At 39.8% G+C, this 27,946-nt stretch overlaps 1 protein-coding gene across 3 annotated transcripts; it reads left to right on the forward strand.

Annotated features, from left to right (window-relative positions):
• On the forward strand, nt 1-27,946 carry LOC108413583 (CD209 antigen-like protein 2). 3 transcript variants are annotated; one of them, XM_017686175.2, is made up of 6 exons: nt 20,179-20,546; nt 20,766-21,086; nt 23,523-23,668; nt 25,662-25,768; nt 26,586-26,732; nt 27,841-27,946. In XM_017686175.2, the coding sequence occupies exons 1-5, from the start codon at nt 20,378-20,380 to the stop codon at nt 26,716-26,718; spliced, it is 876 nt and encodes a 291-aa protein (XP_017541664.1). In that variant the 5' UTR covers nt 20,179-20,377; the 3' UTR covers nt 26,719-26,732; nt 27,841-27,946. The 3 variants fall into 3 exon arrangements, with proteins under 3 accessions (XP_037388799.1, XP_017541664.1, XP_037388798.1); XM_037532902.1 differs by lacking the exons at nt 20,179-20,546; nt 20,766-21,086; nt 27,841-27,946 and adding an exon at nt 1-218 and having other exon boundaries at nt 26,586-27,819; XM_037532901.1 differs by lacking the exons at nt 25,662-25,768; nt 27,841-27,946 and having other exon boundaries at nt 26,586-27,819.

Raw genomic sequence — 27,946 nt, forward strand, 5'->3', positions numbered from 1 at the left:
CTGCAGAGAGAAACACAGCAGCTCAGTGTTTTACTGATTACTGTATAGATTAGAGATGTCTCAGAGTGATTATGGTGATCTGATCTGCTTTGAGGAGCTGAACAGAGCAGATCAAGATGAGATGGTGGTGGTTGTGTATGAATGTGCAGATGCTGTTAGAGGCCGTGACCCCAACTCAGAGATGAAGGACACCAACACAAAGAGAATCCTACAGACAGGTAGGATAACACTGATGTACTTCATGGCAGATATTCAGTGAGTATTTGTACTGTAGTTTTATTTGTATTGTGCTGTATGTGACGTATTATTTGTGATCAACTTTAGGCTAGTCTTGTAGACTCTGTTTATGATCAGTACATAAACTGAATTTAATTAAAAAGCTGTCATGTATTTAAACTTATTTATGAATCACCAGACCACTTTTAATGACTAAATGTCTCGCAGACCTTATTTACACCTGATCTGTATCTGAATTGTATCCTGATGAGATTAAATACCACATGCATTTACAATTGGTAGTCAAATGTGTCTCCGGTTAGTTGGACTGAAATCCAACTGCTGTTTAAGATGCAATATGCAAATCCACCTGTCAAATGGCAACCAGTTACCAATTGTTTCTCAGTTCAGTCTGTGCTGTACTAAAGCTGTAAGTTCTCTGGAGTTTGCTTTGCACCTTAGTATCTGTCCATGTTGCTATTAACATTTAGTTTTTTTCCAGTGCCCAAGTGTGTGTGTCCTCCAAGATTATTTTCCTGACACACACAGATCACATGCCTAGTCATGTACTGCATGGTGAGAAGTTTTGGTTGTTGAATGTGTCTTGGAGACACTAATGTAACTGCACAGTTATAGTGTGGGTCAAATATGTCTCAGACCACCTCCTGAAGTGGTTTGAGTGATCAGATTTGTGTTTGTTTTAAATGCGTCTTGAGTGTGTATATCTTATATCAGATATAACCCTGATATTCAAGCATGAAGTGACCAGGTGTGAACGGGGTCTTAGTGTTGATGTTAGGCCTGTGCTTGGTTACAGTTAACCACGGTTACAGTCCCTATTGATGGTAAAAACTCATTTACTGTTGGTTTGCAAAAACGTCTCAGTCATTCATGACGGTTGATGGCGTGTTCTTAAAGTGTAGAACTGTTCACACTTATGTGCTCTCGAGTGTGTAGATTCTGTTCTTACCTAAAAACAAATCCCAAATAAGAAAACACTGGTAAATACCATTAATTTGTTTCATGCAAACCACTGTAAAACACTAGTATTTCCACACAATAACACAACAGAACTTCAAAACGTGTTGGGTGAGTGATATTCTACATTAATACTACAATTATTTTAGTATAGAAAAGACTGTTCTAGAAACATAGCAGCTGAGCTGCACCCATCAGTTCAAATCTATTTGTATGGCATTTTTCAACAGGGCCTGTCACAAAGCAGCTTTATTGAAATAAAAAAAAAATTATATTGTTTATCAAAATCAGCCTCAGATGACAGCAGGAGGATGAGTGGGAGATACAGGTGTCTCCAGTGAGGTCCAGCGAGTTAAGAGAGCCTAGTCCGTGTTTATCTGTGTTTAAAGCTCGGTTACTGGTTGTGACTGAAGCATCTCTGTATCTGTTCTCCATAGAGAGAAACACTGCAAAAAGCAGAAACCACAGACTGACTGCAGTGCATCTGGGGCTGCTGTGTGTTCTCCTGCTGACTGCCATCACACTGCCATGGTTCATGTTCACTGCAGAGAGAAACGACTTACAGACCAGTTACACCAACATGACTAAAGAGAGAGACCAGTTACAGAAAGAGAGAGATGGATTGGAGAGTTTTCTGAACTGGGTGAGTGAGTAGGTGGTTAATGTGATTTTTTAAGTGAGACGTGTTCCTGGATCAAAAGCCCTTTACTGTTTTGAAACTACGTTCCTTTTGATGTCTTTAGCGTGAGCCTGGTTTCATATGTTGTGGGTAGCATTTCAGTTGTGTTGCCTTGGTGATGTTTCCTCTTGTGCTTCCTCTGTGGTTCATGCTAGTGTGGTCAGTGTGATGTCTTCTTGTGAAGGTCAAACAGGGTGCTCCACCTCTGTTTAATGTGCAAATGAGCTGTTCATGCTTCACAACAAATTGAACTGGATCCAGATCTGGATTAGCATCACATTCCTGCATAAGCATTGGGTAGAGAGGCATTGAGCTGTGTTCTCTGGAGTGAGGGAGCTCCATCCAATACTTTGAGTTTGAGTGATCCAAATCCCATCATCCAACATCAGTACCTGACCTCACTAATGTTACTGCTCGTGGCTGAATGCAATTAGATCCTCACAGCAGTGTTCTACCATCTAGTGTGAAGCCTTCCTAGAAGAGTTGAGGCTGTTACTGCAACGATGCAAGCATAAACTCGCTGTTCATACACTTTACAGAAAAAACACTGGACGAGTGGGTGTCCACACATTTTTGGACATGCAGTGTAAGTCCTAGTGCCGCTCAAGCATCTGATACTGAGACTACAGTGTTTCATATCATGAAAGCTGAAGCAGACAGGGATACAGTTAGTGGTATTAGTTAGTAGTAACTTCAGCAGAGTAAAGATCTGTGTGTATCTTGTTCAATGATGGATTTTATGTATATAACCTCAATTCCAAAGAAGTTGGGATGTTGTGTAAAACAAATAAAAACAGAATACGATGATTTGCAAATCCTTTTCAACGTATATTCAATTTAATATACCACAAAGACGAGATATTTAATGTTCAAACAGATGAACTTTATTGTTTTTTGCAAATATTAACTCATTTTGAATTTGATGCCTGCAACACGTTGGGACAGGGGCATGTTTACCACTGTCTCACCTTTCCTTTTAATAACACTCAATAAGCGTTTGGGAACTGAGGACACTAATTGTTGAAGCTTTGTAGGTGGAATTCTTTCCCGTTCTTGCTTGATGTACAACATCAGTTGTTCAACAGTCCGGGGTCTCCGTTGTCGTATTTTGTGCTTCATAATGTGCCACACATTTACTATGAAGCCACACTGTTGTAACACGTGCAGAATGTGGCTTGGCGTCATCTTGCTGAAATAAGCAGGGACGTCCCTGAAAAAGACGTTGCTTGGATGGCAGCAGATGTTGCTCCAAAACCTGTATGTACCTTTCAGCATTAATGGTGCCTTCACAGATGTGCAAGTTACCCATGCCATGGGCACTAACACACCCCCACACCATCAGTGATGCTGGCTTTTGAACTTTGTGCTGATAACAATCCAGACAGTGTTTTTGCTTTCTGGCCTGGAGGACACAACGTCCATGATTTCCTAAACCAATTTGAAATGTGGACTCGTCAGACCACAGGACACTTTTCCACTTTGCGTCAGTCCGTCTCAGATGAGCTCTGCCAGCGGCGTTTCTGGATGTCACTTGAGACAATATATACATATAGATATGGATATAGATACAGATTTATTTTACACAGGGTGATTAAAAAATATTAGTCCAATTTCAAACTGATTTATTTCACATTAACACTGTACGGACAACATCAATCTGACACATAAATTCATCCTATACTCAAGTGAACATGTCAGGTACACTGTGCTCACAGCTCTTTCAAAGTGACTGGAGATCATCCAGTGTTGTTGGGAGTGGTGGCACATAAACAGATACCTTAATGTACAACCACAATAAAGTCATACGGCATGAGATCTGGTGATACTGGTGACTTTTCTTGTAACTGTAGGTACCAACGCCAAATGCTCTGAGCTATTGGAGTTTCACTGCCATTCTGACAGTCAGAAACTCTATGACCTCCTCTTTCAATTGGTAATTGATTGGTTACTGGGTGCCTCATGGTTGTAAAAATAAGGCGCTTTGAAATCGGATGAATATTTTTGAATCACCATGTATATATACACATATTACATTCATTTTAAGATCTTTTTGATTTAAAGTGAAGTTAAAAAATTTAGATTTATCATGATTTTCATTTTCACATTTAAAAAAGATCTACTCAAAAATGCTGTACCAACTTTTTTATATCACTGCCTAAACACACAATTTTAGTCCAGTAGTGGAGTCTTATTTTAGATCCCAGCATTTTGATGTAGATGTGTCCCAAAGACTGTATGAAACATTAAGAATTGTCATGTTTTCTGCAATTAAGTAAACTTTTGTGTTTTAATGAAACTATTACAGTTAATGTCTTTTGTGTGTTTGTTTTTGAGTTATGTTGAAATATACTAAAACATTCAGTAATTCTATGATTGTCTTATGACAAAAAGGAACTTTGATTCACATATTTTATTAAACATAATAAGGTATATGGTCACTCAAAGCAAAAGGATTTTAGTCTAAAGTCCAAATGTGCTTTATATCTGACTTTAAAGCAATTTGTTGCTGTACTGATTAAGGTAAAACTGCTTTTTCATTGCAATGACCCGAATCTCTTTTCTTGCAAACATTTGGCTGTTTTGAGGGCACGTCGCTGAAACACAAACAGATTTAAGTGCCCTGAATGAAAGTCTAGGAAGAGGCCGTGTATCTTGACTGTGAGTGTGTAACTGTCAGATGCAATACCACATATCAACACTGCTCAGCTCATCATAGTGTGCATCAGCGGTTTGACTTATGTGACTTGTGTACACTGTCATTTAGGGTCCATTAATTCCATAAACAATAAGAAAGGTTGACTCGTCAGAACACAGTACATTACTGTACATCAGTCCATTTCAGATGAGCTCGAAACCCAGAGAAGTCAGCAGTGTTTCTAGAAGTTGTTGAGATATGACTTCTGATGTGCATCATACAATATTTGCTTTCATATGTGGGCGCATTGAAGAACAGAGTTTATTGACAGTGGCTTTTGAATGTATTCGCGAGCTCATGCGATGATTTCCATCACAAAATCATGCCACTTTTTAAATGCCATGTGGTCTGAAGGGTCAAAGGTCACAGGCATTCAGTTGTAGCTTTTGGCCTTGTCCTTTGAACAAACATTTCTCCAGATTTCCTGAATCTTTTGATGATTTTATGCACTGTAGATGGTGAAATACCTAAAATTCTTGTGAAATCTGTCTGAAAACCATTCATTTTTAACTGCTGGATTTTTGCTGATGCATTTTTGTTAAAGTGTTCATGAAGGATGAGGCCTTTCTTGGATGCTGTTCTTATATCCAAGCATGATGGCATCACCTGGTTGTTTTTACTAGTCAACTTTTTTGGAATGTATTGCATCAAATTCTGACATTTGGATTCAGACATATATTTAAAAAAAAACAATGAACTTGATAAAGAAACACATTAAAATATCTTTTCATTGTACTCTTTCATTCAAATACAGGTCAGAGAAGATGTATAAATCACTGCTTTCTGTTTTTATTTGCATTTTATCTACTGTTCCAACTTTTTAGAAATGGGGTTATATAATACTCTAAAGTTAATGTTGAGGTTAAAAACCAACTGCAAGAAAAGACCATGAATGCAGGAGCTTTGCTGTTTTCACATCTCCACCACAAACAGGAAGTCCCTTTTAAGACAGCTCTAAAAACTCAGTCACTTCTTTAACTAAAGCCATTAGACTGATTATGGACTGACTATGATCAACTATACAAGCAGAGCAGTGCAGTCATGTTCTTACAGACAGACACACAGTAATCCTGTGTTTTAGTGAGTCTTATAGATGAGAGATGTCTCAGAATGTTTATGATGTTATCAGTAATGAGGAGCTGGACAGAGGAGAACGAGTGGAGATGGTGGTTGATATGAGAGTGAGAGTGCAGACACTGTTAGAGGCCATGAGCCCCACACAGAGATGGAGGAGACCAGAACCAAGAAGATCATACAAACACAACATTCAGGTAGTAAAACAAACCTATTTTCAGAAATAGTGATGATCTATCAAGTAACACCATTACAGCACAGCTAGCAATGCATGTCAGTGTTGTACTATCTAGTCTTGGTTTGTATCCTCTGTATTTATAGCCAATACAATAAAGATCCTAAAAGAAGTAAATGTAGACAAATTCTAATTTTACTCTGCAGGATGCAGATGGTACAGACTGACTGCAGTGTGTCTGGGGCTGCTGTGTGTTCTCCTGCTGACTGCCATCACACTGCTCTGGTTTAAGTTCACCACAGAAAGAGGCCAGTTACAGTTGAGCTACACCAACCTGACTATAGAGAGAGAAAAGCTACAGACCAGTATCACCAACCTGACTATAGAGAGAGACAAGCTACAGACCAGTTACACCAACCTGACTACAGAGAGAGACCAGTTACAGAAAGACAGAGATGGATTTGAGAGGACACTTTCTGAAATGGGTAAGTGATTGGTGTATATGATTTCTTTAAGTAAGACATATTAGTGGATCAGTATGGTTTTAAGATAAGATAATCCTTTATTAGTCCCACAGTGGGGAAATTCACAGTATTACAGCAGCAGAGTAATAGAAGTAAGGCACTCGGTAATAGAAACGGGAAACAGTATAAACATTATAAACAATACCAAGTTAAAGTTAAATCTCTAGACTATTTACAACAAAATAATAAGAATAAAAATAAGAGTTGCATAAGATCTGTATTGCACTTATGAACATATTGCACAATGAAAATTATTTACATTCTGAATATAAGTGTATAGTACCTGTTTATGGTCTACTGGGAGCAGTGTTGGTTGAACAGTCTCCCAGCAGCAGGAAGGAAGGACCTGCAATAACGCTCCTTCACACACTTGGAGTGAAGGAGCCTGTCACTGAAGGAACGGCCCAGTGCTGCCAGTCTCTCATGCATAGGGTGGGAGTATTTCTCCAGCATGGACGCTAGCTTGTTTAGCATCCTCCTCTCCCAGAGGATTTCCCACGACCGAGCCGGCCTTCCTAGTTTGTCCAGTTTCTTCCTGTCTGCAGTGGAGATGCTACCGCCCCAGCAGACCACTCTATAGAAGATGGCTGATGCCACCACTGTGTCAAAAAAAGGTCCTCAGGAGTGGCTCCTGCACTCCAAACAACCTCAGTCTCCTGAGCAGGTAGAGTCTGCTCTGTCCTTTCCTGTAAAGTGCAGCTGTGTTGTCTGACCAGTCCAGTTTACAGTTAAGGTGCACACCCAGGTACTTATAAGAGTCCACTATTTCAATGTCCGTTCTCTGCATGTTCACTGCTGGAGGGGGATGTGTGTGCCTGAGGAAACCCACCACCAGTTCTTTGGTCTTCCCTGCATTGATCTGTAGGTGTTTCCGCAGACATCAGTCCACAAAGTCCTGAATCAGTTCTCTGTACTCTCTGTTGTCCTTATTTGTGATGCAGCTGATGATCGCTGACTCAGAGAACTTCTGTAGGTGGCAGTCTGGTGAGTTGTACATGAAATCTGCAGTGTACAGGGTGAAGAAGAACAGTGCTAACACCGTTCCCTGTGGGGCCCCTGTGTTACAGACCACCATGTCAGACACACAGTCCCTTGTCCTCACATACTATGGACGGTTGGTGAGGTAGTCCAGGATCCAGTGCGTTAGGTGATGGTCCACCCCTGCCTGTTCCAGTTTGTCTTCCAGGAGCCCAGGCTGTATGGTGTTGAAAGCACTGGAGAAATAAAAAAAACATGATTCTCACAGTGCACCCAGGCTTCTCCAGGTGACAAAGACCTCCATGCAGCAGGTAGATGATGGCATCATCCACCCCAATACCAGGCTGGTAGGCAAATTGAAGTGGGTCCATAGATGACCTCACCATTGTCTAAGGACCAGCCACTCTCCAGTGTCTTCCTCAGGTGTGATGTCAGTGCCACTGGCCTGTAGCTGCTGAGGTCCTTTGGGTGCTGCGTTTTTGCCAATGGCACCACACAAGATGTTTTCCACAGTTGTGGTACTCTCCCCAGCTTCAGGCTTGTGTTGAAAATTTGCTCCACTATCCCACACAGCTGATCTGCGCAGGACTTGAGGAGCCTGGAACTGATACCATCCGGCCCTGTAACCTTCCTCACCTTGATCTTCCTGAGCTCATTTCTCACCTGGGCCATTGTGAAGGTTCGACTGGAGCAGGGGGGTGCTGAGTGCTGGAATGTGTGAACTGGGGTTTACGGCAACCAGCAGAAGAACCAGTGGGGGGGTGGGTGTGAGCTGAAAGTTGTGGGGCTGGGGGTGGGTGTGAGAGAGGGGGTAGAGCAGCATGCTGGAAGTGTCAGACAGGAGGGTTTCAGCAGAGATGTCTATGTAGTGGGAGGGGCGGGTGAGTGATCAAACCTTTTGAAAAACAGATTGAGATCATTCACCCACTTTTGGTCCCCTACTGCCTGAGAGTCAGGCTTTTTGTGGCCGGAGATTGCTTTAAGGCCTTTCCAGACTCTGCTGACATTATTCTGTTTTAGCTGTTCCTCCATCTACCTCCTATAGCTAGCTTTCCCTTCCCGGCTCTTCCTCCTTAGCTCCCTCTCCACAGCTTTCAGCTCCTCCTTGTCCTCTAATCTAAAGGCCCTCTTTTACTCCTTCAGAAAAGCCTTTATGCCGGGGTTAATCCACAGCTTGCTGTTAGAGAAACAGCAAGTACAGGGGTCTCATGCTAACAGCTTGATGTCCTTATAGCAGATTTGCTCTTTGTGACGAGCATGTCCAGAGTTAGCGCCGTTAGCTACGACTCCGAGAACAGCATAACGCTGCATTCGCGATATTCTCTCTGACGTCACGTCAGCACTGCCAGCTCATCCATCTTGTTGGGGAGAGATTTCACATTCTCCATAATGATGGAGGGGAGAACAGGTCTGTAACGTCTCCTCTTAGCCTGATGTAGAGCTCCAACACAACATCCGCGTCTCTTCTTCCTCAGCTTGCTGGGGATGTCGGGGCTCTTGCCCAGTAGCACCACCATGTGGTGCAGTGCTAACAGCTGATCCTGGCTGTAAACAATAGAGCAGTGGCTCTGGACGTAAACAAAGAAAAAAGTAGAGCGAGGACCAGAGCAAACTCCACTAGTTTGGTGTTCATAGTGCAGATAACAACTTGCTAGACACACAGTGAACTTACGTACTAACAGAGAGGAAGAAAATACAAAAAAAAAAAAAAAAGTACAAAAAACACGAAAGTAAGCAGGAGCTGCTGTAACAGGCTGCTGCTCTCGCCAGCACCAGAAGTAAGAGGTTTGCTATTCCTGAAACAGCATTCCTTTTAACCTGATGTCATCAGTGTGAGCCTGGTATTTTCCCTGAGATACTGAAAAATGCACAAGTATTTCATGATTTTGGTTCATAAAAGTAAGAAAAACTGCTCATTTGTTGAAAATATTCAAATATTTGTGATATTTTGTGACAAACTTATAAATCAATAGAAAACAGGTCATTAGCTCTGTAAACAGATGCAATACCTCACAAAATATCCAAGCTAAAAACATGGCCTTATAGGGCTAGTTAAACGAACCACATTTTACACAGAACAGGTGAACAAAATCAGTAATCAAATGAGGCTGATCTTGGATAGGTTGTGCATTAAAGAGAAGGGGTCATGTAATCATCCGAGGGGTCTTAGGACTTGCTGGAGGAATGTGCAACAGTACCCTCACCAGTACCACCAAAGAGTCTGGTAAGGCCCTGTAATGAGGCCTACTGTGATAGCCGCCATTAACTCTACCCACAGTGCAGACTGGAGTGCTGGATTTGGGAGCGGTTCTTGAATAGCCATCCTGGGACGTCCGCTGGCAAGAAGAACAGGATTGTTTGGATGCTGACTATGAAAATCAGCAATCAATCGTTTTGGTTGGAGGGCAGTCGTGGGCTGGAGGTTAGGGAACCTGCCTTGTGACCGGAATGCTGCCGGTTCAATTCCCTCAGCTGACAGTCCATGACAGAAGTCCCCTTGAGCAAGGCACCTAACACTCAAATGCTCCCCGGGCGCCATGGATAGGGCTGCCCACTGTTCTGGGCAAGTATTATGCAGCTTTGGTTTTACTAAAAACACAGAAAACTCAGAATATTCAACAGGGAGCAGGACTTAGACAGGGAAGGGTCAGATATTGGCAGATGGCTTATGGTAGGGAGGGGGCTGGGGTGCAGTTGTGGATGCAGATGGTGGCTTCAGGGCTTTGAGGGAGTGAATGAGCTCCTCCATAGTGTGATTCAGTTGCTGTAGGCATTGTTCATGTGATCCCAGTTCATGTGAAACCTGCTGGAGCCGATAGGCAAAGTATTCTGTAACAAAGCAGATTCAGAAATTTGTGAGGGATCCGTGTGCAGATTTATTAACAACAGAGCAGTCCAGCACTCATAGTAAAAGGTAAGGCAAAAAGGTTGTAACAGAGAATCAGTCCAAAAGGTCAGGCAGACAGAGCAAAAAAGATGAGAAGCAAAAGCACACACCAAAATTCAGGCAGAAAGAGACAGACAAACAGATGTTTAGTGGAGCTAAAAAAGAGAGAAAAAAAAAGAGCTAGCAACATTTTACACTTACTGGCCAAGTTGGAGTGCTTAAAGGTGTGACTGATTAGGGAGATGATGAGTTGCAGGTGGCTTGACCCTGGGAGCAGGGCTAGTACTTGGGAGAGAGAGACCTCTGATGCCCAAATAGTGAATTACTGACACTATTAAGGCTGAAAAGACAAAAAGACTCTTGTTGGCAACAGATAGTAACAGTTATTATAAATGACTTTGAAACCAACCCTTTGCGGGAACACTCATCACATTGCTCATAGTTTGATTATTTTGAAGACAATTAATAATTCTCCACTCACTTTTCCTTCATACAGATGATAAAACACCACACGTAAATCTTTCAGGATTGTGCACAGGATAACGTATGAATATGTGGCCAGCTAGCAGTAGCCTACTCCAATGCCCAGTCAGAGAGGTACCACAAACAAAAATTTGCCTGCTCTGAACTGAGGGGAGTTCTTGAAAAAATACAGACAATTTTCCTGGGTTTCCATTGAACGTGTGGTTTGCCCACAGGGAAGGCACCAGCAGCTTCTATGGCAGTAGTAGGATTATTACGGTTACTAATTGTGTTTCTTGCTCCTGCTGTCTCATAGCAAAAGAATCCAAGGATTGAGTAACCCCTTATAATACCTGCTGGTGCTGGCCAAGTAACTGAGTTAAAATGGCCTTCTGGAAAGCCTCTGAATCCATCGTCTGTATTAGTGGCGAGGAATTTTGTAATATATTTAGTTGAAGCCTGGAGCTCACGCTTTGATTTCTCTCCTCGCTGATTGTGGATGCTGCATCTCCATGTGGGCACGTGTCTTTCCATCATGATTGGCGAAAGCGTCTCATGGCCATCTGAGGGTGGAGCTTGGCAGCCTTTCGATAGTTGATCTGCTCACAGATTAGTGCATGGCTCTGGGTGTTAAGCCAGGTCTCCATGGTGTGAAAACCGCTCCAACTCCGCTGGTGAGGTTCAGATTGCAATCAGGGTTTTGAGGCTGGTGACACTAATTTAAATAACTACCTCTCTTTAGCAGATTCGAAAGTGGTGGATATCTTCTCCCTGGCCAGTCCAGAAATATTCATCTTCCTTCTCTGAGGGAGGTTTAAACCTAGTGTTTAGACAAACAGACAACACAATTCAATTCAACTTTATTGTCATTATACAATACAGGGTAGTACAGTATAACGAAACACTATCAGGCTAACTTTCCAGTGCAGTAATAAAAGATGCATAGTAAACAGTGCAAAGACAAAGACCGTAAAAGACAGACAAAATGTGCATAGTCAGTAGGTACAGGTGTCGAACGTAGACAAGATGTGCGTAGGCAAGGGTTATAGGTGTATTGGACATATAGACAGTTAGTGCATAGTCAGATATTCAAGTGTATCAAGTATATAGACAGAAATGTGCATGGTGTATTGCAGTACAGTACAGTAAATGCAGTACTATTTGTAACAAGATGTAAACAGTAATCTGTATATAAAGTGTACAGTGCAGGTACAGAGTAACAGCATAATGTTCATGTAACATCTTAAATAAACAGTAACAGTATAAATATATAAATATACTAGAAATAAGGCTAGCCAGAGATGAAGTGAACAGCATACAGTCCTCTGAGCTGGTGGAGCTCAGTGTGTAGTGTGCTGGGTGATCAGGCTGATCATTAACAGATTATAGTGTTGTTGATCAGCCTGACCACCCAGCACACTACACACTGAGCTCCACCAGTGTGTAGTGTCAGGACTGTATGCTGTGCACTTAATCTCTGGCTAGCCTTATTTCTAGTATATTTATACTGTTACTAGTTATTACGTTACCTGGACATTATGCTGTTTAAGTTACAAAACAAACAAAGGTTTCAGCTCTGATATTGTAGTGTTCTAATACTTCTGACCTATCTTTAGACCAAGGCCGGCACAAACTTAGAAATTTAGCTATCTTCTTGTTGAGAACGCAGAACTCCCTGAATGCACTCCGGTTTTGCTCGGCTGTAGGCCCTACCCTTTGGAGGTGGAGCCAGAGTGCTGATAGGTTTTCCTAACAGTTAACTAGCCATTCATTGTTTCTGACACTGATTGGTTGTGCATAATTTTAGGAACACCTTCCCCAGAATCACTGCCTTCTTTTGTTTGTTTGAAACAGAGGAAAAGTATCATCAAATTGGTTTAACCTTCATAATCAAGGAATGAACAACTAGAATACTCAGGCATGTTTATAAGAAAGAGTTAAACCCTCGTTACCTGATACACAACACATGTTGAAGAACACAGGTAATGCTTGCCTATAATATCTGAATATGACCCAATGCCTGAACAAATAAAATCGACAACGAAAGAAAAGGAACAAAGAAATAAAATAAAAGAAAACCACATCCAGGATACATATTAGTCAGTGGTCTAAACTCGTTGCATTAAATGGTTGCCTCTGTCTGTTATTAAACTTAGACACTATGTATTTCTAGCACTTAATAGTAGAAAAAGATACAGGTAATATTTAGATAACACAACAAGATTAATAAAACAAGTAGTGTTGCTTACAGATTATATAAATGTTGATAATCAAGCAGATAACGCAACAAGTTTTTTGGAGTGTCCTTGTGGTGGTGGTGTGCTGTGCTTCATTCTCACCTCTTGGGGGAGTTGTAGCTCAACATCTAATTGGTCAATAAAATCTAAAAAGGCTTATGTTATTGTAGATTCTAATAACAACCTTGTTCTTGGTGTCTCCAGACTTCTTGAAATGAACCACGTTCAATGGTGGCAATTATGTATTGGTGCACACTATAAAACTTGATTTCTTGTAATTCACAAGTTTAGTTAAAAGTTTGGTGAGGACTGCAGATGGATTCCAGGCAAGGGTTTATAGCTGCCTGGTATGCCTTATGGAGCAAAGGGGGTTGCTAACCTCCCACAGTAATGTCCTTTTAAGCTATTGTCAACTTAATCCTGTTTTATGGCTCCTACCTCAGACTTTGTGGAGCCAAAGCTTTTAGTTCAGGTAATGTGGAGAGTTCTTCTAAACAGGGGTGACTTTGGCTCAACCAGATGGTGGAGTTTGCTACACTAGTCCTTAACAGAAAAATCTCTCTCTAGTTCATTTTTGAGACTTTCTGGCTTGTTGAAATTTCATTAGTTGCAGTGTCAGATTCATGCAGGCTGAAGATTCTCCACAGGGGGCGCTATAATAAGCTTGGGTAAGAACAGAGCTTTACGTCGGTAGCTAGGTTTCCGTATTTTATGTTTATTCGACAGATATTGACATTGAATAAAATGGCTTTATGGGATCAGCAAATAGAATAAAAGCCCGCATCTCTGCTTGATTTGGATACAAAGAAACATAATAAATCTTCTATCATATCCTTCTGGGTCGTGGAGGGAGCTGGAGCCTATTCATAGTCACTGGGTGGAAGGCAGGTCAGACAGACAGACATATACACTCACACTCACTCCTATGGGCAATTTAGCATGTCTTTGGACTGTGGGAGGAAACCCAGTGTAAACAGATATAAACTGCATAATAAACATTGTAAATGTGAACACAAAATCATATGACTGATCATATGATTTCTGTTTTTGCTCATCTGTAGATACAAAAACGGACAGAAGGCAGCAGATACCAGTGAACTGACAAAAAATAAAACACTTATGATGTTCATATGATAAATATAGTCCTATTAAAGAAAACATCGGGAGAAAAATCATAAATTTACTGTTGGTCATTAGTTTGTGACTAACGGTATGTGCAAGTTCATCTTGCTGCAACCTGTTTCTTTCAAAAGAGAGATCTTCTGCACTGTGTGGTGAAATGATTTAGCAGATTTAAGCTTTATGCAAATCAATGTGGATTTCGTTCAGTTGACAGTAGTAGTCTGGTCTTCATCACAAACACCAAAACATATCTTTCTCTGAGAGTACAGAGGAGCAACACTGGCTAATTTTCTCTTCTTTGAATCATTGACAGTTTTACATAAAAATGAAAATACCTGGTTTTATACAGGACTGTTGACAGTGAAATTTGGAGGGAAGTTTACATGGTTCAATCTGGAAGTGTGGACAGTATGAATTCTGAAAATTATAAAATTCTTGGATCGGGGCCTTCCTTTGACAAAAATGCTTGTGTGGTCAAGGGATCTTCAGAGAAAATTCACCTGGAGCAATATGTTCCTCATAAGGAGCCTTAGTGCTGCTGTGTTCTCAGCTTTGTTTGCTTCATAAATGTTCCTGTGCGATGGCTCAGCAACGCCACAGAGAATTTAAAAAATAACATATTTATGTCAGTATGACAGACAAGAGCAGTAACAATATTTTGTGGCATTATTTAAAACTTTGTTAAAGTTTTACAGCACTCAGCTTGCAGATTCTCCATGCAGGCACATATGAATGCACTGCCCTCATGTGGCAACTTAGTGCACCTTCTGTCAAACCAATGTATATGCAATGTCAAACCACATTCTGTTTGTATTACAACAGCACTGGTCCATATTAAGAGTGTTTGGGTGCTGAAATGGCCTGCCTGCAGTATAGACCTTTCACCACTGATAACATTGTGCAAATTATGAAATGAAAAATATGACAAAGGAGTCCCTGAACATATTGCAAATTTGTACATATTGCAAATTTCTTTTTTTTTTTGTTATAAATTATTTAAGTATTTATTCTTTTACATAAATGGTTGCAACTGTAATAACCGCAATTTCCATGTGGGATCAATTTTGTGAGTTTTGTTAAAAGAAGAATTGATGAAACACAGTGGTAAACATTCCCCTGTCCCGACTTTTTTGGAATATGTTATTGGCATCAAATTCAAAATGGGCATATATTTATAAAAAAAAAATTCTCAGTTTCAACATTTGATATGTTGTCTTTGTAGTATTTTCCTTTAAAAATATGGTTCACATGATTTGCATATTATTGCATTTTGTTTTTATTTACATTCTGCACAGCCTCCCAATTTTTTTGGAAATAGGGTTGTAGAAACATAGCTGCTGAGCTGCACCCAACAATTCAAATCTATTTGTATAGCGCTTTTTACAACAGGCCCTGTCACAAATCAGCTTTATCAGCATAAAAAAAAATGTTTATCAAAATCAGTCTCATAACTGCAGGAGGGTGAGTGGGAGATGCAGGTGACTCCATTGAGGTCAAACTAGTTGAGAGAGCCTAGCCAGTGTTTATCTGGGCTTAAAACTTGATTATTGGTTTTGACCAAAAGCATCTAACTAACTGCAGTGCATCTGGGGCTGCTGTGTGTTCTCCTGCTGACTGCCATCACACTGCCATGGTTCATGTTCACTGCAGAGAGAGATGACTTACAGACCAGTTACACCAACCTGACTAAAGAGAGAGACCAGTTACAAACCAGTAACGCCGATATGACTACAGACAGAGACCAGTTACAGGCCAGTTACACCAACTTGATAAAAAACAGAGACCAGTTACAGGCCAGTTACACCAACATGACCAAAGTGAGAGACCAGCTACAGAAAGAGAGAGAGATGGAATTGAGAGGAAGTTTTCTGAACTGGGTGAGTGATTAAAGTGGTTAAAGTGATTCTTTAAGTGAGACGTGTTCCTGGATCTCTTTGCTGTTCCTGAAACTACATTCTTTTGAACCCATCTGATGTCATCAGTGTGATCCTGTCTGATGTTTAGAGACTCTGTTTAACTGGTTTACACTTTTCACTGTAACTGAATACATTCTACTCTCAAAAGAGTCGGCTAAGCAAGTCAGGACATATAGCTAAGATGCTAACAGGCTAACAACCCATTAATAAAAGGCAGTCTGTTACTTTGAACTGCAACGTACAAAGTGATGAACATGTTATTTGCCTCCTGTTATGAGCCGTGTTTAAACAAGAGCTGGCATCAAATGTGAATATAGCACCATGCTAACACCCGGCTAGCTTAACACTAACAACCCAAATCCCATAGACCATCATTCCCATAATCCAACACAGACAGCACTGGGAGGGTCCCTCATTAACACACCCTGAAAATGTTTGTTGGCCTTTTCATATCAATTATCTAAAGCTGCAAACACTGCTATTGCCTACTTGTTAACAAGCTCTCTCATTATCTTAACATCATACTAGCAATATAGCATTAGAAAAGGCTACTGTTCTTGGACCAGTTGATGGTTTAATAAGTCTATTCATTTGTCTTCTTGCCTGAGAAGTTGGTCATTGACCAAAACAGACAATCCTACACAGCCTCTAACAGCCTCACATGAAAGATGACAGAGTTTTCAAGGGAATAACTTCACATTAGTCTGTCAGAGTGGAGATTTTAAGTTTACTGTTGGTTTGTTTTATGTGTGCCTCACTGAATATGATTAATCAGTACTTATACATTCTAATTAACAGTTGGTAATTAATTAGTTGCTGCTTGTTTGAAGTTACTGTGTGTTTTCAAGTCTCACTGTGATCACCAGTAGCAGCTGAAATCTTATCACAGCCATCTGAATTTCATATAATGTAACTTATTTGGATTTTGTTTTATTTATTAATGAATTTGTGCCATTTGTAGTTTGTGCTATATGGTGTTCCTAATTTGCAGTTGTGTAATTGAGGGGACATGTTTAATAAAAAAAATGTCATGTGCCTCAAATAACTGTCAGCACAGTTCATAATAATCCTTAAAACAGTGATGGAATATTGCAGTAACTAATAATCACAAATGTCCACCTATTAATTGCAGATGTACGTTACTGGGGATGCACTGATGCCAATATAGGTATTGAGTGTTGGTCCAATACCATGCTCATGTATGCTTATTCCACCTCAACAATTGCTAACAATGCCAACATCTGATACCAGCTGATACCATGTGACGTAAGCCGAGTGTAATGCTGTGCTAATGAACAAATGACTCAGACTGGCAGTGAATGTAGGCCAACTTAGTTGATTGTTCTGCTGTGGCAGTCGTAAAGTTTCCACTGGCAGTTGGGGGGAGGGTGCTGTGAATGGTCCGAGGGTGGTGATGGTTGGCCTTCTGGGCTCAGACCTCTGAGCATGCGCCCATAAAACATATGGCATGATCTGAACCTGCTTCCTACTCTATACTAGTGATTTTTCTTACTCTTCTTCTTTCGGCTGCTCCCTTTAGGGGTCGCCACAGCGGATCATCTGCTTCCATCTTGCCCTATCCACTGCCTCCTCTACTTTTACACCAACCATCTCCAAGTCCATCTTCACTACCTCCATAAACCTTCTCTGAGGTCTACCTCTTCTCCTTCTACCTGGCAGCTCCATCTCCAACATTCTTTGCCCAATATATCCCCTATTCCTCCTCAACACATGTCCAAACCATCTCAACCTGGCCTCTCTGGCTTTATCTCCAAATGGCTCCACCTTCACTGTCCCTCTGATCTGCTCATTTCTAATCTTGTCCATCCTTGTCACTCCCAACGAAAATCTCAGCATCTTCATCTCCGCCACCTCCAGCTCAGCCTCCTGTCTTTTAGACAGAGCCACAGTCTCCAAACCATACATCATAGCAGGACGCACTACTGTCTTGTAAACCTTCCCTTTCACTCTTGCTGCTATCCTTCTGTCACACATCAGCCCTGACACCCGTCTCCACCCACTCCATCCTGCCTGCACCCTCTTCCTAATAATTTAATATATGAATCTACTTCAGTTTGTCATACTACAACCAAATCAGTTTTATCTTCTGTAAAGATCGATTCAAACTTTTGATCACTGATTTTACACTTTTGTGCTTGTATTTCAACACTGTTAGTCATTACAGGTGGTTTTGTTTATACAGCTTTGTTCTTCTATTTGACTGAGGAAACAAAAAAAGTTTTATTTTAGAGCAGCTGTCTCAGACTTGTGGGTAGAGTTTCAGATGCATTTCCTTGGTGATGCTTCCTCTTGTGCTTCCTCTGGTGATCATGCAGGTGTGTCCAGTGTGATGTCTTCTTGAGACAGTCAGAAAGTCTACTTACTTTAACCAATATGAGCCGTCACACCCAGTCAGCAGTGCTGTGAGTTATTAAACGAGTTACAGACTAACAGTTAACATGTAAACTGTAAGCTAAAAAGGATTAATAACAAAGTAATAGATAAAACCATGTAATAAAGATATAAAGTGCATGTAATATGCACTTCTTGTAAGTTGCTCTGGATAAGAGCGTCTGCTAAATCATGTAAATGTAAATTTAAATGTAAAGACGAGAAAAGCAGTTTCAACAACATGGAATATTGGAACAGGAATATTGTACTGTTTTAGGAAACAATATCTGGCAATGTATGAAGTGCACCCACATGAAACAAATCATGCAACCTCCACTCAATGATTGGCAGAACACTGAGTACTCATATAGGAAACGTTTACTTATCATCATAACCACAGACCAAATAACAATGCTGTATGCTTGTATTAGAAACAGGGTCCAGGGAGGTTGTGTATTCAGAGCAGTAATCACCATATACAGTATTTAAGATGAATGAGCAGTTGTAACATACTGTTTGTCCAAAATTATCCAGACAGTCCTCATGAGTGCACTCACTGCTGACACAGGCATTCAGTTATGCACCCACAGTTTCTTTAATCTCCACAAAAAAGCACTGACTAATAGAACAGGACACTCTGGACAGGACCACACTGAGATCCCTCTGGCGGCCCTGGGTATCAGATGTAAGGTGCCCCATCTAATCTGCTTCTCATTGTTACACACCACTAATTTATAGATGGTCCACCTAAGATCTTGCAATCCAGTTTGTTGGAAAGTTGATATGTTCATGCTTCACAAAAAACTGAACTAACTTCTCAGCTAAGGCCTTGTCAAAAACCTCTGGGCAGTCATTCAAGTCGCCCATATGGTAGATCTGGCCATGGATCTGGCCATGGCTCTGGGTTAGCTGAACATTCCCAAGCCAAGCACTGGTCAGAGGGGTATGTGGCTTCATGTTGAAGTTAGCTTAGGTATCGCTGGAAAAGAGAATGTCTAAAGGCAAAAATTGTTGCTACAAAATGTGTTTAGCATTAATCTTTTTGAACTTTACACTGGTAACAATCTGGATGGTCCTTTTCTTCTTTGGCATAAAGAACACAACATCCATTATATCAATAAACAATCAGAAAGGATGACTCATCAGACCACAACACCTGATTCCACTGTACATCAGTTCATTTCAGAGAAGTCAGAGTATCAACTCGTACCCAGAGAGGTCAGCAGTGTTTCTGGACGTTAATATGACTTCCATTGTGCAGTCTTTACCTGCAGTTGTGGGTGCATTGAAGGACAGTGTTTACTGACAATGGCTTTTGGAAATATTTCTCATATTGTGATTTCCATCACAGAAGCATGCTGATTTCTAATGCAGTCTAGGCTGAGGGATCAAACGTCATGGAAATTTAGCTAAGGTTACTTTGTTACACACAGACATTTACCCAGATTGGTTGAATCTTTTGACGATATTGACCAAGGACTTTCCTGGATGCTCCCTTTACATCCAAGCATGACTGCACCACCTGTTTAAGATACTATTTGAACATTTTTCCTAGTTTTAGTTAATTTCTTCTGTCCCAACCTATTGTAGGCATCACTTTCAGACTGACTTATATTTACAAAATATTTAGAAACGTATGAAATATTTTTTCTTTGCACTCTTTCATTCAAATACAAGTCAAAGAAAATGTATAAATCACTAATTTATGTTTTTATTTGCATTTTATCTACTGTCCCAACTTTTTTGGAATTAGGGTTGAAATAGTATAATTAACACTCAAAATTTAATGGTCTATTGTTTTAAATTAAGAACCAACTGCAAGAAAACTCACTGAATACAGGAGCTCTGCTGTTTTCACATCTCCACCACAAACAGGAAGTCCCTTTTAAGACAGCTCTAAAAACCTCAGTCACTTCCTTAACTAAAGCCATCAGACTGATTATGGACTGAATATAATCAACTATACAAGCAGAGCAGTGCAGTCATGTTCTTAGAGACAGACACACAGTAATCCTGTGTTTTGGTGAGTCTTATAGATGAGAGATGTCTCAGAATGTTTATGATGTTATCAGTAATGAGGAGCTGGACAGAGGAGAGCGAGTGGAGATGGTGGTTGATATCTATGAGAGTGCAGACACTGTTAGAGGCCATGAGCCCCACACAGAGATGGAGGAGACCAGAACCAAGAAGATCATAAAAACACAACATTCAGGTAGTAAAACAAATTCTCTTTTACAGATTTCATTTAGAAATAATGTTTATCTATCATATAACATTACAATATAGCTAACAATGTAAGTCAGTGTTGTACTGATTGGGAAATATTCATTGTGATCAAGTATAGTTTCAGTTTGTAGCCTCTGTATTTATGGTCAATGCAAAAAGATCCTAAAAGAAGTAAATATAGTCAAATTCTAATTTTACACTGCAGGAGGCAGATGCTACAGGCTGACTGCAGTGTGTCTGGGGCTACTGTGTGTTCTCCTGCTGACTACAGCCATAGTGCTATGGATCAAGTTCACCACAGAGAGAGACCAGTTAAAGACCAGTTACACCAACCTGACTATAGAGAGAGACCAGTTACAGTCCAATTACACCAACCTGACTGTAGAGAGAGACCAGTTACAGTCCAATTACACCAACCTGACTGTAGAGAAAGACCAGTTACAGTCCAGTAACACCATCCTGACTGTAGAGAGAAACCGGTTACAGAAAGAAAAAGATGGATTTGAGAAGAAGTTTTCTGAACTGGGTGAGTGATTTGGTAAACATTTTTCTGTATGTAAGACATGTTAGTGGATCAGTGTCCCTTTGCTGAAACAACATTCATTATTACCAATCTGATGTCATCAGTGTGACACACTGCGGAATGCACCAGTATGTAGTAATTTGATTCATCAAATTAAGAAAAACTGCTCATTTGTTGAAAATATTTAAAAATTGGCTGTATTTTGCAACAGATAACCATTTAAGTCCAAAGGAGCACTACCAATAGTTTTAGTGTAGTGAGCTAATTTAGTTGAGCCATTAAAAAGGGGTTAAGCATTTGTGTAACTCATTGCACTGCTTACAACATTCACTGACTTTATTAAAGCCACACCTCATTTATTATTCAAACTCTGGACTCTCAGTAATCTTATCAGACTTAGCTAGCTGGCTAGGGAGCATGCTACTTAGGCTAATGATTTAGACTGCTAGTATGTAGGTAATCTAAATGACAACTTATTTGCATGACCACTGTGTTTTAGTATTATAAATAAAATATTGCTGTTTTTATCAAAGTTAAAAAATCTGCTTACTTAATTCATTATCGTTTTATGTCCTATTAAATGTCTCTGAAAGTTCTGGGAGATTGTGGTTTGTAGCTGCCACTACAGTCAATTAGACCTGGAAGAATGGAAAAAAACTGTAATGTTACAGGCATAAACCTCTCAAAAAAGCCCAGCATGTCAGAGAAAAGCCCTTTTGATATTATTGAAATCTCTGTCCATAAATTCAACTAGCTGAAGAATTACCAGGTGAATTGCCAGTTTGCTGCTAACAGACTGGCTTTTTAACTGCTTTACACTGTTTACTCTCTGTACCTGGATATATTATGCTCAGCCAATGTGAAAGGAACTACAGAGATGTGTGAATATCTGTACATAAACAGATATTTGATGAGCTATACAAATGCAGGTTTGAGGAAACAATTTAACTAGAAAGGTGAATTTTATGAAACCTGCTAAGACATTGTAAGTAAGTAAGTAAGTGGTTGCAAGGCTGTTGCTAGGGAGTTACTGTGGTGTCCCATGTGGTTGCTATGTTATCCCAGGTGGTTGGTAGGGTTTTGCTAGCCAGTTGATCATTTACTGCTTCCCGGATGCTGCAGATAGGGCTGCCCACTGCTCATGGCAAGTGTTTTCACTACCTCCCAGTGCATGTTGTCACTAGTGTGTATGTGTTGTTTCACTGCATGGATGGGTTAGATTGCATAGGCGAAATTTCCCCATTGTGGGACTAATAAGGGTCTCTTAATCTTAATTCCATATCTCCCTCATGTTATTCTCCCTTAACATTTGCTCCACCTTCTTCCTGTGGGACTGTAGGTCCCTCTGTATGCTCCTGAGCTGTTCCTGGTTGTTGTCTTTAAAAGGCCCTCTTCTTGTTCAGCAGGCCTTTGATATTGCTCATTATGCAAGGCTTGTTAGTAGCAAAGCAGCGCACAGTTTTCACAGGAACAACAATGTCCATGCAAAAGTTCATGTAGTCCGTCATGTAGTGTTTTAGTCTGGCTCCTGCAGTACACTCCATCCAGTATACTCGAAACAATCTCTGAGAGCTGCTTCGGCTTCAGTAGACCATTTCTTGATGGAGTGTGTGGTTACAGGTTGTTAGGAGACATGGGGCTTGTACTGAGGGTGCAGGTAGCCCAGGTTGTGGTCAGTTTTTCCCAGATGGCGCAAGGGTGTGGCGGTGTATGCATCCTTCACATTGGAGTAAAAGAGATCAATTGTCCTGTTCTTCCTAGTGGGGCGGTCTACATACTGATAAAAAAGCAGTGAGCATTGAGTCCAGTCTCAGGTTTATTACTGGTAGTATATCTGTACTGGTAGTTATTATTATTCCTGTATAACAGTTTCATTACTGGTGTATCATTCTGGATCTGTCAGCCTATCAAAAAACAGTAGACACCCCACAGTGAGAGTTACATCAAAACCAGCTCCCTACCAAATATCCTTTACAGTCCTCTTATAAATGAATCATTTGAAGGGGCTGAAATGAGCTACAGTGATTTAACTCATCGCACAACTTCATAGAAATGATTCGGCTACTGTTAGAATACAGACTAATAAAAATGCTGATTTTACATGGTTGATCACAGCTAAAGATAAAAGATTAATTTTGTTTAAGAATAGCTATTTATTACTATTATTTTTGCTATGATTATTATTATTGTTATTGGATTGTTAACACTGACTGATGGATTTGGGCTGACAGGAATATCAAGCACATCAGATGGCAATGATTTTTTTTTAATGTAGTTTCAGGAACTAGAGAAACTGATCAGAGGAACTCATCAAGGAGTCTTATTTGAATAAATCACATTTACTGTAATAGATTAATCAGAATCTGTGAGTGTGACTTGCTCTAATAATGTTTTATTGTAATGAATGTGTTCTGAGCTCAACTCCTATTGTCTGAACAGTGAGACTCATTAACAAACCAGGATGGATCTACTTCAGCTCCAGTATTTACCACATCTCTACTAACAAGAAGAGCTGGGATGAGAGCAGAAAGTTCTGCAGAGACAGAGGAGCAGACCTGCTGATCATAAACAGCAAAGAAGAACAGGTGAGAGTCTTGTGGAGTAAATTTAAAAAAAAAAAAATCAAATCACAAGTTTATAACAGCATATATTACTGTCCTGGCACATTCACTGATGTCGATAATAAATAGAGCTCATATTCTACATTTATCTTGCCGTCTTCCTCATAAAGATACACTTTTAATGTTAATGAGGGTTTATACAACAAGATCAGTCATAATTAATTTTACATGATCATTTTTCAACCTCTTTTTATTCCTTAGAACAAAATAAGTTGTTTTCACTGTGCTATTGTGACTGATCTAGGTAAATGATCGCTGTTCTGATTGGCTGTCCTTTACTGTGCCTCATTTAAAAAAGCAGTTCAAGCTGAAACACTCCTTATAAATTCAGTGGCAGAGCTAAAGTGCTGTGGGAGGATATATAAAAATGTGTTATGAATTCTAAACAAGCTGTTTTTGACAATTTCCATACATGGACTGTTTGAACTGGAGAGTGACTTATACATGTTTAAACATTACTAGCCATTAGTTCACAAACTACACTAGAAACTTATTTAAAACAAAAAATAAGTGTCTTACACTTGTGTCTTTTGATGTTTTATGTGCATTGTTCCTCCTGATGTGAGAACAACTTCACTCTCCCCAGACCCCCTTCTTCCCCAACCTGTTCATCTTCACATATTTCCACTCCCTCTTTGCTTCCTCCCCTGACCTCCAATTTCTCTACCTAAACCAGGTCATACCATGTATTAATTACACTGGTTACAGACTGATGACAAAGCTGTGCCCGTGCCCGATTCCCTGCATGTGTGTGAACAAAACTCCAGTCTTCTGACATCTTCTGCTGAATGGTTTGAAAGACCTCTATATAGCACCAAAAAGGGTTCTGCTATTGTTACAAGCTGGACATGATAATGATAGCAGAACCAATTTTGGTGCTATATAAGGATTTTCAAAAAGGTGACATACACTATACTGCCAAAAGTATTCACCCATCCAAATCATTGAAGTTAGGTGTTCCAATCACTTCCATGGCCACAGATATATAAAACCAAGCACCTAGGCCTGCAGACTCCTCACTACTAAATATTCCACAGTCAATGCAATGCTATTATAACAAAGTGGAACCGATTGGGAATGACAGAAACTTAGTCACAAAGTAGTAGGCCACATAAAATGACAGCATGGGGTCAGCAGATGGAGGCGCTCCGTCTGGCGATCCGATGGACAAGTCTGGGTTTGGTTGCCAGAAGAACGGTACTTGTCTGACTGCATTGTGCCAAGTGTAAAGTTTGGTGGAGGGGGGATCATGGTGTGGGGTTGTTTTTCAGGAGTTGGGCTCGGCCCCTTAGTTTCAGTGAAAGGAACTCTTACTGCTTCAGCAGACCAAGAGATTTTGGACAATTTCATGCTCCCAACTTTGTGGGAAGAGTTTGAGGATGGCCCCTTCCTCTTCCAACATGACTGCACACCAGTGCTCAAAGCAAGGCCCATAAAGACATGGATGAGAGAGTCTCTCAACTCAATAGAACACCTTTGGGATGAATTAGAGCAGAGACTGTGAGCCAGGCCTTCTTGTCCAAAATCAGTGTCTGACCTCACAAATCCGCTTCTGGAAGAATGGTCAAAAATTCCCATAAACACACTCCTAACCCTGTGGAAAGCCTTCCAAGAAGAGTAGAAGTTGTTATAGCTACAAAGGGTGGGCCGACATCGTCTTAAACCCTATGGATTAAGAATGGGATGGCACTCAAGTTCATATGCGTGTGAAGGCAGATGAACGAATATTATCGGAAATATAGTGTAGATATCTACTGCACATTCACGGTGCAAAGAACTTTTTAATCATGCAAAGGGTTCTTTGAGTGTTCAAGGTTCTATATAGAAGCATTATTAATAAAGAACCACTGAAGAAGCAGGTCAATAGTTAGACTGTGTTATTCTGCTACTACTGTAGTTTTAAGAAGCAGTTAAATGTGAGTGAACATGTGTTATAATGGTCATCTCACTTCAACAGGATTTTATTGAAATGTTGAGAGGAGGTCAGACAGTTTGGATTGGTCTGATAAACAAAGACAGAGAGGAAGTCTGGAGGTGGGTGGATGGTTCAGCATTGACCACTAGGTAAGAGACCACTTAACTGAACTCAGCAGTAACAGAGCAGCATCACAAATGTACAGTTGTTCATAAAGACTCTGTGGTGGTGATTAGTGCACTGGTGTCACTGTAGAACTGCGGTGTTTTCACCTGTGTCCCGGACAGGAGTCAATCAGAATTACTAAACAATGAGGTCATACATATTAAAGACCCACTTCAAGTGAAGATCTGAATGGCTGCCAAAAAAAGGAAACCAAAAAAATAAAGAAAACCAAAATTCTCAGAAACAGAGCTGCAAATTTAAAAGAGACATTCTGATAATAATGAATTGTTTCATGAAGATGCTTTTAACTTTTAATCAAGAAACAAAGAAACAAAGACAAAAAGACAAAAGAATGATAAAATCCTGAAATTCCCTTACGTGTTAGTTTGGATTAGTAGGATTCCATTTTTAATTTAAATATTATTATTATCATCAACAACAACAACAACAACAACATCAGTTAATCAGGTGTGTGATTTTTTGCAGGAGCATGTTTAAAAACTTAATTTAATCCACATCAGCTTCTTATTATGAGGAAAGTGACCCTCAGAGTGATTTTGGTGTTATCATTTATGGTCGTGTTAAGAATCAATACAGTCATATTTAAATGAAGGAAACGTGCAGACAGTCCTCACATTACACAGGCTATAAACTCACTGTTAATCCTTGTCTGACTGAGTGAATGAATGTGTTTCCTCCACACTGTTTACTCTCAGCATCACAGTAAATCTGCTCCACTGACTCCTCATCACTCCCCAGTGCTCTGATACTCACACCACACACTCTCCTTCTCTCTTTCAGGTTCTGGGGACGAGGGGAACCCAGTGGTAAAGTACGCTGTGTCCTAAAAGGCTATGGGTCTGATCCTGTATGGAACTGGGCTAATTATGCCTGTAGTAATCAGCATGTTTGGATCTGTGAACAGAGTGTTTAGTTAAACTGCTGCATGTGAGTGAGATCTGTTTTTAAAGTTGTTCCTCTTTTAAACAGTATTAATCCATTTTGATGATTCTAAATTTTCTGATGGTTGGAGAGTCCAGACTGGATGAAAAGGTACATTTTTAGATATGAAGCTCCTCAAGAACGAGGCTTGTGTTACAGGATCTTGTGTTGTGTTACAGCTAACTCTAAAATCTTAAAATAGGTAAACATTTTTTCACTGGCACATTCATTTTTATCTGGCATCATAATTACAATTTAGAAATTATTATTTTTTTTACATAGATCTTGTTAAGTATTTTCTTAAAACCTAATTTGGTACAAAATTTCTTGAGATGAGAAAATCTGAAGAAGCTTTAAGCTCATTACTGGAGAAACTACTTTTAAATCAACATTGCTTAATCCAAGACCTGTTTATTTTAAGATGAACAGACTAGACTAGATCTGTATGCATGCAATAAATCAGCTTCTTTTGGAGTTTTTCTTATGAATGATGACATTTCTTTACATATTGTAAGAATGTAGAGTTTTGGAATGTTTTTAGGACTATAAAGCCTCATGTCTGTCCAGTTAAATTCATAAAATAATAATACAAAAGCTTTCAAAAGTCTTGAAAATGCCTTCTTCATTGTAGGGAGCTTTAAATCTTTTCCGTTTTTTTCAAAACAAATTTTAATTTAAGATAAAAATAATTAGCTGAATAACAAACGCAGACTAAGTTTATAATGTCAGCCGATTCATTTTATAAATACTAATTTAGTCTGTTAATCAAAATAATAAGTTTTTTTATTTTCAAGACTTTCTGGCTTGTAAAGATTTCATTTGTTGCAGAGTCAGATTCATGCAGGCTGAGATTCTCCACAGGGGGTGCTATAGATACCTTTTATAAGCACAATGTTTTACATAATTTTATGCATATTTGGCAGATTAACATATGGAATATAATTGATTTTATTTTGTACAGCAAACCAAATGAAGCCAGATATTCACATGAAAGTTTGACACTTTCTTGAGCTGAATACAGAGAAACAAATTATGATGTAAACAGATCTGTATAATACTGTAAACATGAACACAATAAAGTGATATGACTGATCAAGTGTTTGTTTTTGTTCAGCTGTAGATACGAACCTGGACAGAAGGCAGCAGATACCAGTGAACTGATAAAGACATTAAAACACACTTTTATGATGATCATATGCTAAAATACAGTCGTATTAAAC

This window comes from Pygocentrus nattereri, chromosome 22 (assembly GCF_015220715.1).
Source record: "Pygocentrus nattereri isolate fPygNat1 chromosome 22, fPygNat1.pri, whole genome shotgun sequence".
NCBI classification, from domain to species: Eukaryota; Metazoa; Chordata; class Actinopteri; order Characiformes; family Serrasalmidae; genus Pygocentrus; species Pygocentrus nattereri.